The sequence below is a fragment of the Heloderma suspectum genome, chromosome 2, assembly GCF_057233095.1.
Source record: "Heloderma suspectum isolate Gila_16-S chromosome 2, 16-S_ref, whole genome shotgun sequence".
NCBI classification, from domain to species: domain Eukaryota; kingdom Metazoa; phylum Chordata; class Lepidosauria; order Squamata; family Helodermatidae; genus Heloderma; species Heloderma suspectum.
The window spans coordinates 370022086-370036944 of NC_139459.1; the positions used below are offsets into that span (position 1 = coordinate 370022086).

The window sequence follows — 14859 nt, forward strand, 5'->3', positions numbered from 1 at the left end:
GAGGAAAGCTATGGCAAACCTAGACAGCATAGTAAGAAGCAGAGACATCGCCTTGCCGACAAAGGTCCGTCTAATCAAAGCTATGGTTTTCCCAGCGGCAACGTATGGCTGTGAGAGCTGGACTATAAGGAAGGCTGAGCGCTGAAAAATCGATGCTTTCGAACTGTGGTGCTGGAGAAGACTCTTACGAGTCCCCTGGACTGCAAGGAGGTCAAATCAGTCAATCCTAAAGGAAATCAACCCTGACTGCTCATTGGAAGGACAGATGCTGAAGCTCAAATATTTTGGCCACCGAATGCAAAGAGAAAACTCCCTGGAAAAGACCCTGATGCTGGGAAAGATTGAAGGCAAAAGAAGGGGATGGCAGAGGATGAGATGGCTAGATAGCATCACGGATGCAATGAATATGGATTTGAGCACACTCCAGGAGGGAGCGCAGGACAGGAAGGCCTGGCGTGCTATGGTCCATGGGGTCACGAAGAGTTGGACACGACTGAACGACAACAACAAAGGGTATTTTAAAACAATGTTTTAATGTGTAATTTTACTGTTTTAAATTTTACTGTTGTACATCGCCCAGAGTGGCCGGATGACCAGCCTGATGGGCAATTAAGAAATGTAAATAATAATAATAATGCCTCCTCCTCCATTGTCTAACCCCTTTTAAAGCTATCCAAATTGGTGGCCATCACTATGTCTTGTGGTAGCGAATTCCATAGTTTAACTCTGCACCGCTTGAAGAAGTCCTTCCTTTTATCTGTCCTGAGTCTTCCACCAATCAGCTTCGTGGGGTGACCCCTTTATTTTTTATTTATTTATTTATTTATTTATTTATTTCTATACTGCCCAATAGCCAATAGACCCCTTTGGGTTCTAGTATTATGAGAAATGTCTCCCTGTCCATATTCTTGACACCACGCATAATTTTGTACACCTCTATCACAAGAACGTAAGAAAAGCCCTACTAGAGCAGACCAAGGGTTCATCTAGCCCAGCATTCTGTTCACACAGTGGCCAATCAGCTGTTGACCAGGAACCCACAAGCAGGGCATGAGTGCAACAGCATCCTCCCACCCAAGTTCCCCAGCAACTGGTGTACATAGGCATACTGCCTCTGATACTTGCAGGAGCATATAGCCATGAGGACTAGTAGCTCTTCCTTATTTAAGAGCATAAGAGCCCTGCTGGGTCAGACCGAGGGTCCATCTAGTCCAGCATTCAATTCACACAGTGGCTGACCAGCTGCCCATGGGAAACCCACGAGCAGGACATGAGTGCAGCAGCACCCTCACACCCGCGTTCCCCAGCAACTGGTATACAGAGGCTCACTGACTCTGGTACTGGAGGTGTCTCCCCTCACTCTCCTGGAAGCAGAAGTGGACTTCCCTGCCAGCTCCTTCCCATGGCAGCTCCTGAACATGCTACAGAGTCACGAGACCCTGTTGAATGAGGTGAGCTGTGTGAGTGTGAGTGTGTGTGTGTAAAATCCCCCCCAAATCAGGCAGAGGGACCTTCCATGAGTGCAGCCCTTTTGCGGAAGGCAGATACAGGATCCAACCCTTCATGTGTCATTGTGACTTGAGTGCTCTTTTTAACTGTATTGGGGTTGGATCCAGATTTAGGCATGGGCAACTGGGGTGGCGGAAGCAGACTTCCCCGCCCCCTCCTCCCCACAGCAGCCTGTCCAGCCCCCGGAAAGGCGATGCAGTGGGTCAGGGCATCCTGCTCAATGGGGTGAGCTGAGGTGCAGGAGGATGGAGGAATCCCCCAAAATCAGGTGGAGGGACCTTCCGTGAGAGAACCCTTCCATCAACAGAAGGCAGATCCTGGATCTAACCCTTGGTGTACAGTTGTCTTTAGAGCCAAAAAGCACTCTAGGAATGTTTTATAAATACATTAGCGAACAGAACTGGCGGTTCCAACTGAGCTGGAACAGCCCTTAGTTTGATACAGTGAAGCCTTCAAGCAGAGTTATGCAGATGTCAGAGTTGGACACATTCTCCCCAGTCTGAGTGAAGCTGGCACTCCTAGGCACCACCCCTGCCATAATGCAGCCCTACAGCACCCTAAATGAGGGGTCTGTCCACTCCATTTCCCTGTGGGGGGCCTGCCCCACAGCAGCGTGGGCAGGTCTATAACTCCGTCCCTCAGCCTACGAATCTCCCCCAGCTTCAAACTGTATGGATCCAAAGCTATGTGCAGGTTAGGGAAGCCTTCCCCTAGTGGACGAAGATGGATTGCAGGCTTCAACCACACAGGCACATTTACATTAATTGAAATTAATTAATGTGTTTTTAAAACAAAATAACCCCAAGGTACACACCTCTAGGGTCCCCTTAGCATGCACGCCAAGTTTCAGGTGTCTGGGTTTCACAGTCTTGGCGCCATGGTGGTGATGGGATGGACAGACGCACATCCTCTTTTATTATTATAGATAAATACAAACACTTCACAGAGATGTTGTGAGGGGAAAACTGAGGTGGGCGGGGGAGAAGAGACCATGTGCTGAACTCCTAATGGGGAGGGCAAGATAGAGATGAAATTTTAAAAAATATCTGTGCCAAGGCAGACATTCAAAGTTTTGTACTTGTAATCCATGTTGGCTGGGATCCAAGAGTTACTAACAGCATGTGGTTGTGTTTTTTTTACCTTTAAACAGCAGACAAACACATCACCTATGTAGCTTTGTCATATCACAAGCTTCTTATGAAAGCCCCCCATGAAGAGAAGACCAAAGTCCCCTTGGCCTGGCAGAACCAGTTGTGTGACCCTGTCAGCATAGGCTTAGCTACTAGTATAATTTTAATTTGACCACCCTGCAACTTGCCTTGACGAGACAAGGCAAATGCTTAAAACGAGAATGATCTGATAATGATCCATGTAGCACATTGCGCCTTTTTGAAATATCATTTAAAAAAAAAGCTGGGGAAAACCTTGTAATAGTATCCTAGCAAGATTTTTTTTTTAAAAAAAAAACACATTTCTCATGTGTGGATTCTCTGATGGTTGATAAGGGACTGGTCCCTGCTGAAGTTTTCTCCACACTCATTCCAGCTTACGCAGTTTCTCCCAGGTGTATTCTCATGTGTCTAATAAGGTTCTCTCGTCGATTGAAGCGTTCCCCACATTCGGAGCAATGATACGGTTGCTCTCCTGTGTGGATTCTCTGATGGCGGAGCAGATCTTGGCTCCAACTGAAGCTTTTCCCACATTCTGAGCATTTGTAGTGTTTTTCTCCTGTGTGGATTCTCTGATGGCTAATAAGATTCTGGCTCAGGTTAAAGCTTTTTCCACACTGAGAGCATGTATATGGTTTCTCTCCTGTGTGTATTCTCTGGTGGCTAATAAGGGACTGGCTCAGGCGGAAGCTTTTCCCACACTCATAACACTTATATAATTTATCATCTGTGTGGCTGCTCTGATGCCTAGTAAGGTTCTGGCTGCGGCTGAAACTTTTCCCACATTCTAAACACTTATGTAGTTTCTCTCCTGTGTGAATTCTCTGGTGACTACGGAGATTCTGACTCCGGTTAAATGTTTTCCCACATTCTGAGCACCGATATGGTCTCTCTCCTGTATGAGTTCTCTGGTGGCTAATAAGCGACTGGCTCAGGTCAAAGCTTTTCCCGCACTCGTTGCACTCATATGGCCTCTCCCCGGTATGGGTTCTCTGATGTCTGTTAAGGCTCGATTTATCACAAAAAGTCTTGCTACATACTGAACACACGTATGGTTTTTCTCCTGTGTGGGTTCTGTGATGGGAAGCCAGGTTTGTGTTCCGACTGAAGCTCTTCCCGCAGTACAAACACTGATATGGTTTTTCCCCTGTGTGGGTTCTTTGGTGTCTCTTAAGGTTTGAGTCATCCCTGAATACCTTCCCACAAACAGTGCATTTGTTCCTCCCCTCTCTGGTGTTTACTGTTTGCTGGACTTCTGGGAAGTCTCCATCTTCAAAAGTAAAGGATTCTTTCCTTGAGTTCTCAGTTAGGTTTCCACCCTGCCTTTGTGGTCGATCTGGATTCTCAGACTTCACTTCCACATCCTGAGCCATGGCCCTTTCTGGCAATATCCCAGATTTTTCCCCCTCATTCTCGCTCTCCCGACTGTCATCTGCTGGAATAAAGAGTAACTTTTTAAGACAGCAAGGGAGATCACCTTCATTCCGTTCTTTTAAATTCCCCCTTTCCTTTTCCCTTTTCTCCCATTCATTTGTTTTCATTCTTGTGTTTTCTCTCTCTCTCATATAATATCTTAACAGGCAAATTAACAGATGTGAAAATGATAATTGATAATAGTTCATTATGAAAGACACAGAACTTAACATATGTCGGTGACCTGAAGGGAAAGTTGTGAGGAGAGAAACAAGGGAGATGGGGGCTCATTGTTATATACCATGAACTGTATACTTGGGAAGGAGGGAGGAGGGGTTCTTTTATTGTTATATATATATATATATATATATATATATATATTCAATAAACAATAAATAACACACACACAAGACAGCAAGAGGAAAAAACAAGCGCTTCAAGGCAGGGAACAAACCCAAACCCACTGCAATGGAGAATAACCAAACAGAAAAGTCAACAAAAAGCCTTGTGGCACCTGAAACACTAATGTGTTTATTACGGCATCAACTTCTGTGGACTAGAGTCCACTTTATCAGTGTATCAGCAGTTGACAGAAGCATTCAGGTACAGAGAGAGAAAAAGATGTAAATAAGTTACCTGAAGGAACATCTCATGTGGTTTTAATGTTCTATATATTTTAAATTGTTTTATTGTGTGCTGTTTGGTTTTAATTTTTGTGAACCGCCCAGAGAGCTTCAGCTATTGGGTGGTATAGAAAATAAATAAATAAATAAATAAAATCTCCTCCCATATTTACCTACCCAGACAATAAGATCATCATCTGAGGCCCTCCTTCAGATGACCCTGTCAAATGAGGCAAGGCAGGGGGCTATGGGAGAGAGGGACTTTTCCGTGGTGGTGCCCTATCTTTTTTAGAATGTTCCCCCTAGAGAGGCTTGCCTGCCGCCTAGGTCATAGTCTTTCTGGTACCAGGTAAAAAGACCTTTTTATTCTCCCAGGCATTTTAAGAACTGTTTTTAGTGCTTTTAGTACTCTACATTGCTGCTGGTTTTAATTTGGTTTTATGACACTGTAATATTTTTATTCCTTGCTGCTGGTTTTATCTAGGTTTTACTCTGCGCTGTTTTAATTTTTTGTTTTGCTTTCATGTTTGTACTGTATGTTTTTAATGTATTGTACACCTACCCGGAGAACTTAACTTTTTGGGTGGTCTGGAAGTACAGGGAAGGAGCAAGCCTATGGCCCGCTAGATGGCCATAGGATATGTGGGTTTCTGGAAACCGACCTTGGAGCCCACGCTCCGAGGTTGGTTCCTGGAGAACCAACCTTCCCCCCGTTCCGTGCTGCCTTACAGGCAGCATGGAACAGCCCCGTGCTCTGCGCTCGGAAGAGGAGCGTGGAGCGGCCAAAACGGGGCATTCCAGGGGGCATTCCGGGGCAGGGAAGGCGGAAATGCCGGTACGACACATCCTACATGTCGTCCGGCAGCCTCCTCCCCCGCTCCGCCTTCCCGCGGCTAGACAGCCAAAATCAGCTGTCTAGCTGCAAATGCAGGGCAGGAAAAGCGCAGGGGGAGCGATCCCCTCCTTGCTCCTCCTGCCCTGCATTGGATAGGTGGTCGCCTATCCCCATAGGATTGCGCCTTCAATTAAATAAATAGTGATCCCCAAAGGCCAGAAAATGTAAGAAGCCGGGTCTTTGGCACTTATTCTGCAGAGTCCAAATGTATGAAAGAAAAGAATACAGTGTCCTGTTCACAACAGTGACCATCAGCCACCGTACGATCTTTCTAGCCATGTCATTCTAATTCACTGCCTGTAGTGGGAGAAACAAGGAAGAGTCTCGGGGCACCTTAACTAACGCATTGGTTATGGCGTCAGCCTTTGTCGACTGAAGGCCACCGAGAAACAAGAGAGGAGGTATCAGCACGCTTGGGGAAACCTGGAGGTTTGCTGAAGTTCAAAAGTCATTCTAATAAAAAATCTAAGATGTTACCAGTATTGTTATTATTATTTATTAAATGTATGAGTTGCTTCCCATGGCAGAAAAGCAGTCTCATAGGAACATCGGAAACCGCCTTATACTGAGCCAGACCCTGGGTCCATCTAGCCCAGTATTGCCGATGCTACTTGCAGTGTCTCCCTGGGTTTCAGGCAGGATTCTTTCCTGGCCCTGCCTGGAGATGCCAGGGAACAAACCTGAGACCTTCTGCATGCAAAGTAGATGCTCTACCGCTGAGCTACGGCCAGTGAGTTACAGACACAAGCACAGAAATCCTTAATTAATATATAGGAAAAAACCCAAATCAATACAGACAATAACCAGCACAATAATACAAATAAAAATAAACACCACAAAAACATATGTTCAAAACAATACAGTACAAAAAGTGTTCATCCACAATAACATGAACACCAAAGCCCGTGATAATTGGGCCACAGCTAACATCCACATGCCTGGGAAAATACGTAACTCTTTGCCTGGACCCAAAAGATGACAGTGTCAACACCAGGCAAGCTTCTTGGGGGGAGTGTTCCATAAATGCAGAAAAGGCCCATTCCCGAACTGCCACCCCTCAGGCTTTTCTCGGAGGGGGCGCTCAGAGAAGGGCCTCTGAAGCTGACCTCAAGGACTGGTTAGGTTCATAAGGGGAGAAGCAGTCCGTGAGGTATTGGGGTCTGAATCCCAATAAACAATAGCCTAATCACGCAGGGGTTGCCAAACTTTTTGGGCCAGTGGGCACGTTTGGAATGTGGACAGAGTGTTGCGAATATTCTCACAAAATGGCTGCCATGGTAGGCATGGTGGGTAACAAAACACTAATTTCCTTGAAGGCAAACTAGTGAGATTAAAAGAAAAGTAACTTCCCCAAGAACCTAGGTACAAGGCAGAGGTGGTCTCTCCAAAGCACAAAACCACTCTTTTGAACGTGAATAAGTTCTATTGTATTTTATTCTTTTAAATAGTTGTATTCTGTTTTATATTTTAACTGTGTTTTCAACTTGCATTTCAGGTCTTTTAACTGGTTGTAATCTGCCCAGAGAACATTAGTTACTGGGCAGAGTAGAAATATACTAAATAATTAATAAATAAGTTTGCAGTCCTATTGGGATGCCTGTCAGCTTCCAAACTCTGAGGCTGATGGGCATCCTACGCAAAGTGGGAGAAGCACAGAGGCGAGCTTCTCCTCCTCCCGCTCTGCATTTGGGCGAGATGGGCTTTCTCACCAGTCTAGCTGGGGTTCTGTGGAGCGGGAGGGAAGGAGGCTGGGGAGGCCGGAGGATTCTTTGTAGGACTTCCCAGTCCCCTCCCCACCCACAGAACTGCCCCCTTCCCTCCTCTCTGAGGCCACTTTTGGGACTTTGGAGAGGCAGCAAGTGCAGTTCTCTCCATGCCGGCTGCAAGGGGGCAGGGAGCTCGGATTCCTGGCTCCAAGGTCGGGCGGCTGTCTCTGACCTCATTTCCAGGAACCTGAACTATCCTATGGCCCCTCCAGACACTGTCTAGGGGGCACAGGATTGCTTTCTAAATAAATAAAGATGGTACTGGAGGGCAGCACTTTGCTTTGCGACATGCCATCATCCCAATTAAAAACACGATTTTAAAAAAATTAAAGAATTTTAAAGACTTTTTAAATCTTAAAAAATAAAATAAAAATCAGGAAGGACAGGGAGCCTGACGAGCACCAAGAAAGGAGTCTGTAGGCACATTGGTGCCCATGCGCACCATGTTGGAGATCCCAGTTTACTGGACATGCTCAGTAGTAACAGAATATTCAGTGTCATTTGGAAAAGAAAAATAGAAAATGTGTGCGTGTGTGTGTGTATAGTGTGTGTGTAATGTGCTGGAGCTCCTTGGAGGAGGCCGTGGCTGGATGGCAGGAACCCTCAACAGGAGCTCTTCTTTTAGGCCTGCAGTGGGGAATATGTGGCCCTCCAGATGTTGTTGGACTACAACTTCCATCAGTCCTACCCGGCATAATCAATGGTGATGGATGATGGGAGTTGCGGCCGAACAACATCTGGAGGACGGCACATTCCCCGTCCCTGTTCTAGAGGTGAGTATACACTACAACATTTTGTCGCAGGTTGCCCTCTGTAAAAAAGAAGGGCTGGGGGGAGAACCAGGAAGCAGCCAGTGGAGCAAGAGACAGAACTAACATCTTTACCCCTTAGCAACAGAATGAGCCAGCAACTGTGGGCGAAGCAACTGCAACCACGGAATCCTACAGAGCCACCCAGAGTCATCCGTGCTGCAGCATTTTAGGACCCATTGAAGAAATGGGCAAACTTCCCCCCCTGGTAAGTTGGCCGGCAGCAATCACCCCCATGTTCAAGCTTTGTTCACCAATCTAACAGCTACACAGGTGGAAATGGATTCTCCCCAGCTGAGTTATCTGGCATGGCCTCGGTCATTCGTGTCCAGGCTAGATTACTGTAATGCTCTCTATGTGGGGCTGCCCTTGAAAACTGTAAACTTCCATTGGTCCAAAATCCAGCTGCCTGGATTTTGACTGATTGTGGACCATATAAATCCAATCTCTCTTCATTGCCATTGGCTACCGATTTGTTTCTGGGCTCAGTTCAAAGTGTTAATCTTTAAGGCCCTCAACAGCCTAGGGCCAAGATACCTTAAGAATTGCTTCCTCCCCTATGAGCCAGTGTGAGCCTTAAGATTGGCATCAGAAACCCTGCTCTGTGCCCTCCCTGGTTAGAGATAGGGTGGGGAGGCATGAGAGACAGGGCCTGTTCAGTGGTGGCACCTAAACTGAAGAATGCCCTTCCTGGGGTGATCAGCCAGGCTTTCTTCTTTGTTTGCATTAGGACATGCAGGTAAGATCCATTCGTTCCAGCAAGCTTTTCATGGAGGTTACATTAAAGATGGATCGCTGCTGCTTATTTCTGATTGTTGTTGCGGTATTTTAGCATGGTCTTTTTAACTGAGTTTGGGGATTATTGTTTTGTGGCTGGTTGTTTTAAATGAGGTTGTCAGTCTAGCCTGGCGGGACTGTCAGGATAGCACTTCAGGACGTCAACAAGAGCAGCAGAAGGGCCCCCCCAAAGCAGCAGGCCTGGCGTACATTTTTAAGTACACGAAGTAATACATGTTACCAACTAAAGAGCCCTTCTCCACCACATGAAACCTAACTGTACCACCGGCCCAGCCTTGTAAACTGAAGGGCCGCCTTCCCCAGTACCAGCGAACCCAAGATTTAAGATCGGCTGAGGAGACTCTGCTTGTGGTGTACCTTGAAGAAGGTGGCTGTGAAGGTTGGAGGCCTACTGAGACAAGGAAAAGGGAAAGGTCAGGCCTAGAGGCCTGGAGTTTTTTGTTGGGAGGGGGTATCCCTCAGAGGAATAGTTTCATTTCCCCGGTTAAGTTTCATTTTCATTTCCCCAGTTAAAAGTTTCATTTTTTTCAGGTTTGAAACAGTACTTTTGGTTTTCAGGGAGGAGGGTACATAAAGAGAGCGAGAGAGCCAGTAAGGGAGAGAGAGACAGCCAGAGCCTGAAGTGAGAGCAGAGTCTGAAGAGGGAGCAGGAAGAAGCAGCCTAGAAAAGTCTAATGACAGCTAGAGTAAGGTAACTTGCAATTTGCAAATTTTATTTTCTCTTAATGCCTTTTGTATCACTCAGCTCTATTGTGTAAATACCTTTAGTTGTGATTTGCTTGTTTTAGATTTACCAGCAAACTCTTCTGTTGAACCCCAGGTATCTGGAATGTCAATTACCTCACGTCTACGGCCTAAACCCCACGTTATTAGGAAGTTTAAAAGAAGGAAGGTGGGACTCTTAGGGTGCAATCCTATGCATGTTTAGGCAGGAAAAAAGTCCTACAACTACAACAAGTTGTAGGACTTTTTTCTGTCTAAACATGCATAGGATTGCACCCTTAAGGAGAAAAGAGATGCTCAAGGAGTTGTTCAGGGGATCCAGTCATAAGGGGAACCCTGACAGTGGCCCATGGAGCTACCACATGTGGCAGAGCCTTCTCAGTGGTGGCACACCAGATGTGGATTTCACTTCCAGTAGGGATTCAGCTGTCCCCAACACTGTTGTCATTCAGGCGCCAGCTAATGACCTGTTCATTTGTACAGTCTTTTGGGGTATACGCAAGTGTTTTAACTACGTTAGTGATTCTTTTGGCGTATTTTATTATGTTTAGAATTTTAAAGCCCCACCCAAGGCAGCATTCCCTAACTTCATGGCCTCCAGATGTTTTGGACTTCAGCTCCGAAGAGTCCCTGCCAGCATAGGCAATGGTCAGGAATGATGACCGTTGCTGCTGAAGTGCAAAACATCTGGAGGTCTGCTTTCTGCCTATGCCTGGTCTTTATGTTGTACATTTTTATATGGGTGTTTAGCTACCCTGGGCTCCTTGTGAGGAAAGGCCAGATATAAATCAGATACATTATTATTATTATTAAGCCCCCATAGATACTAAACCTGCAAAAGAAAAACTGCATGCCTGCTTTTTACTAACAAGAGCGACTGGTGGAAGACAGAGGACAGACAGAACCTCTTTTGAGCAAAAGGTAAGTAAAACATTTTGCAGGCTAGGAACACAACAGGAGGCACAGACACTTCCTGCATCCACCACCAGCCCAGTTGATTGCTGTGCTGGACACACAAGAACAGGGCACAGGAACAGAGCCAGGAAAAAAAGAGTGGTCACCCTAACATTTGTAAAATATTTTACAATGCAGAATATAAATGTTTAGGAACCCACCAGCCTCAGCCAAGAAGGAAACATTCTCCTGGGATCTCCCTGGTAAAGCCTCAACTTCTTCTGACTCAGGGCCTTTCTGCCAAAGATCTTCCCTCCTCTTCTCTCCCATGGTCTTGCCACCTTTCAGACAGAAAGAATACAGAAAACCTGTATAAAATCTTCTTGGTCACCTCCACTCCAGAGTTGCTTTTGATTCACTCTTCTTCCTCCTGCAACGCCTCTCCCCAACAAACTTATCACAATCTTCCCATTCTCCTTCAGCTGCTGCACTGGGCGGCAGAAATGTAAATCAAGTTGCACCCACTTGAAAGAGGTCCAAATTTAAAAGACAAGATCTTGCTTCCTAGAGGGGAAGGTCAGCATCTCAAATGGAGTTATCACAGAAGGAAGTCCTGCACAGATCAGCAGCACGGATACAATCCCCAGGTATCATCAGGGTGTAAAAGGGGGTGGGGAGATGGGGAGCGTTGCACTTGGAAATTTAATTTTCTTAGACCATGGGTGTTGAGCTGCTTTCAGCCTAGGGGCTGCATTCCGCTTCAAAGAAGCTCTTGGGGGCCACATTTCAGTGGTGGGCCGGGCCTAAGGCAAAAGGGACGGGACCAAAATACCCCCCCCCCCCAGCAGCATATCTTAGCTCAGGGGTCTTCAGTGTGGAGCCTACGGGCGCCTGCAAAACGTTTTTTTAAAACTTTTGTTTTTTAGTTTTCCTGTTTTTTAAATATGAATACATGGATTTGTATATATCCATAGCAATGAATAAATATGAAATGCATACAACTTCCTACCAATTATACATAGGCTTTAACAAAAGCAGACAAAATATTCAAATAAGCATCTATTTGAAGGTAGCATCTATACGCCTTTCCCAGTAGTAATGTATGGCTGTGAGAGCTGGACTATAAGGAAGGCTGAGCACCGAAGAATTGATGCTTTCGAACTGTGGTGCTGGAGAAGACTCTTACGAGTCCCCTGGACTGCAAGGAGGTCCAATCAGTCCATACTAAAGGAAATCAACCCTGAGTGCTCATTGGAAGGACAGATACTGAAGCTGAAGCTCAAATATTTTGGCCACCTAATGCGAAGAGAAAACTCTCTGGAAAAGACCCTGATGCTGGGAAAGATTGAAGGCAAAAGGAGAAGGGGACGGCAGAGGATGAGATGGCTAGATAGCATCACCGATGCAATGAATATGAACTTGAGCACACTCCGGGAGAGAACGCAGGACAGGAAGGCCTGGCGTGCTATGGTCCATGGGGTCACAAAGAGTCGGAAATGACTGAACGACTGAACAACAACAACAACAATCTATACGCCACCTGTTCGAATATTGAAAATATTGTAAGGGCCTCAATCCATTGCATTATAGGAAGTGAGCATTTATCCTTCTAATGTTGTAGTATCAGTCTTCTAGCTGTCAAAAGGGCACAGAGAATCTATTTATGCAGACTATTTGTTAATTACCACAAAACAGGTAAATCATTTAAAAGAGTGTGTACATCAGTGAATATTAGAGGCTGTTGCAGTACAACTACTGGGCATTGCCAAAACATACGTTTAAAAGAAGCGTTAGCTGCATTGCAACACCAGCAATTAGCCAAATTAGACAATTCCTTATTAAAGAGACATTGCAGTGTCCAATAGACATGAAACAAACGTTTTTGCTGAATAAGAAGCACCCTAAGATCCATAGACGTGACAGGTAGACTCCAAAGTGGCAATCCACTGATTAAGCATTTTGTGGTGGTGGCTACAGCAGTTTCTCAAACTCCCAAATGTGCCCATGAGTCCAAAAAGGTTGGGGACCCCCGTTTTCACTTAAAGCTCCTCCTGCAAGTAACTAAGCCTTAGGAGGCATTTCAGCCTTTTAAAACAGGGGGAAATGGCATAAAAGCCAGGAAACTAGCAAATGACTGGTGATGGGGGGAAGGGGTGAGGCCAGAGGAAAGGGACGTGGCCATCTCTGGAACCCTGGAGAGCTGTATTGGGACCCCAGGCAGTCCGGAATTGGCCCATGGGCCTGAGGTTTTTCCCCATGTCTTAGACTGATAGCATCACCATCAATACACACCTGCAAAGGAAACTGGTCTACACCAGGTCAGGCTATTGCCCATCTCAGCCAGTAATGTCTAATCCACCCTTCCCCAACCTGGTACTCCCCAGATGTTTTGGACTACAACTCCCAGCATTCCTGGCCATGCTGGCTAGGGCTGATGGGGCTTGAAGTCAAAAACACCTCAAGGGCACCAGGTTGGAGAAGGCTGCTGTAGAGCCTGTATCACTTCAAACTCTGATAAAATGACCATCCCTTAAAAAAATTCCCAGCACATAGAAAATGAACATGTCAGTGACAGAGACACTGGACACAAGAAGAATCCTCCTGGACCAGATCAAAGGACCATCTAGTTCTGTTCACACAGTGGCCAACCAGCTGCCCCAGTGGGAAGCCCACAAGCAGGACACGAGTGCAACACCACCCTCCCGCCCATGTTCCCCAGCAACTGGCATACTGCCTACAATTCTGGAGTAATATATAGTCATGAGGACTAGTAGCCATTGATAGCCTTCTCCTCCATGAGTTTGTCTCATCCCCTTTTAAAGCCATCCACATTAGCAACCATCACTACATCCTGTGGAAGTGAATTCCATAGTTTAAATCTGTGCTGTGTGAAGAAATCCTTCCTTTGATCTGACCTGAATCTCCCACCAACCAGCTTCATGGGGTGACCCCATTGGGTTCTACTATTTTGACAGAGGGAGAAAAACATCTCCCTATCCATATTCTCCACACCATGCATAATTTTATACACCTCTATCATGTCTCCCCTTATTCGCCTTTTTTTCTAAATGAGAACGCTGCCCAACATTGTAACCTTTCTTCATTTGATTGCTCTTTCCTGCAACTTTTCCAGCTCTACAATGTCCTTCTGGGGCTCCAGTGACCAGAGCTGTACACAGTATTCCAAGTGTGGTCACACCATAGATTTGGATAAAGGCATTACGATATTGGCAGTTCTGTTTGCAGCAACCTAGATTTCTATGTGCAAGGATTTGTGTTTCTTTGATTTTCAGTTTTTGTTGAATAGGGGAGCTTCAGAGGTGTCCCACTTTGCATTTTGAAATGGCACAGCCCAGACATATGAGCATTATATGTGGAAACGTTCCTAGAATAATTTACCTTCCCCCCTGACATGTTAGCTTTCTACATGCGGGTTTAAAAAATAATAATTTTTTTCCTACGGGGGAGCATCAGTCATGTGAGTCCCCATTTACTGTTTGAAGCGGTACAGCTCAGACACAGGTTTTATCACTTCTGTCCCTCCTCCCTCCTTAATAGAAACTCCTTCTGAACTCACCAATCCCGCTGCAGCTGCTCATCCCGCACCTGTGGGAAATACAAAAGCCACTTTCCCACAGTGGAGCGGATGAAGACCGGAAGTGATCTCGGCAGCTTCCTCCTTCTTGCCTTGTGATCTCTCTAGGAAAGCAGACTTGATCCGTTTAACCCTTTTAAGAGCACACGACACGATAACAGATGCTGGAGATGAAATGGTAGAGGAACCTTTGCCCACATATTAAGAGTGGCCGGGTGACCGGCCAGATGGGTGATTAAGAAATTTAATAAATAAATAAATAAATAAATAAATAAATTGGTGCCATTATAATCCTGTTAAGGAATATTGGAAGAAGGTAGTAAACAGCATCAGAGAAATTACAGGCTATGAGTTAACAACGCCAGCAACTATACTCCTGGGTGATATTAAAGATCAGAGCCCTAGAGATTTAGGGGTACAGTCCTACTGGGATGCCTATCGGCCTCCAAACACGGAGGCTGACGGGCATCCTATGCAAAGTGAGAGGAGTGCAGAGGTGATCGCCTCTGCGCTCCTCCCGCTCTCTATTTTCTCTAGATGGGCTTTTTCGCCTCTCTAGCTGGGACTCTGCGGAGGGGGAGGGAAGGAGGATGGGGAGGCCGTAGGATACATCAGAACTCAGCCTCCCCAGTCCCCTCCCCTCCCCACCCACATAACTTCCCCCT

General features: G+C 46.0%; 1 protein-coding gene across 2 annotated transcripts; it reads right to left on the reverse strand.

The window, feature by feature from the left end:
- Positions 1–520: 520 nt before the first annotated feature.
- Positions 521–14274, reverse strand: LOC146356033 (uncharacterized). 2 transcript variants are annotated; one of them, XM_084831755.1, is made up of 3 exons: positions 14177–14249; positions 10821–10940; positions 521–4110 (listed from the first exon to the last, which is right to left on the reverse strand). In XM_084831755.1, exons 1-3 carry the CDS (start codon positions 14196–14198, stop codon positions 3056–3058), a joined length of 1197 nt encoding a protein of 398 aa, XP_084687881.1. In that variant the 5' UTR covers positions 14199–14249; the 3' UTR covers positions 521–3055. The 2 variants fall into 2 exon arrangements, with proteins under 2 accessions (XP_084687881.1, XP_084687880.1); XM_084831754.1 differs by having other exon boundaries at positions 527–4113; positions 14177–14274.
- Positions 14275–14859: the final 585 nt, after the last annotated feature.

What these genes read in the sequence shown, in the direction of transcription:
- LOC146356033 (XM_084831754.1), bottom strand. Translation starts at nt 14,198, where the DNA reads ATGAGCAGCTGCAGCGGGATTG. An exon ending in GAGCAGCTGCAGCGGGATTG is followed by an intron (nt 10,941 to 14,176) that starts GTGAGTTCAGAA and finishes TCTGTCTGAAAG; the next exon opens with GTGGCAAGACCATGGGAGAG. An exon ending in TTCCTTCTTGGCTGAGGCTG is followed by an intron (nt 4,114 to 10,820) that starts GTGGGTTCCTAA and finishes TCTTTATTCCAG; the next exon opens with CAGATGACAGTCGGGAGAGC.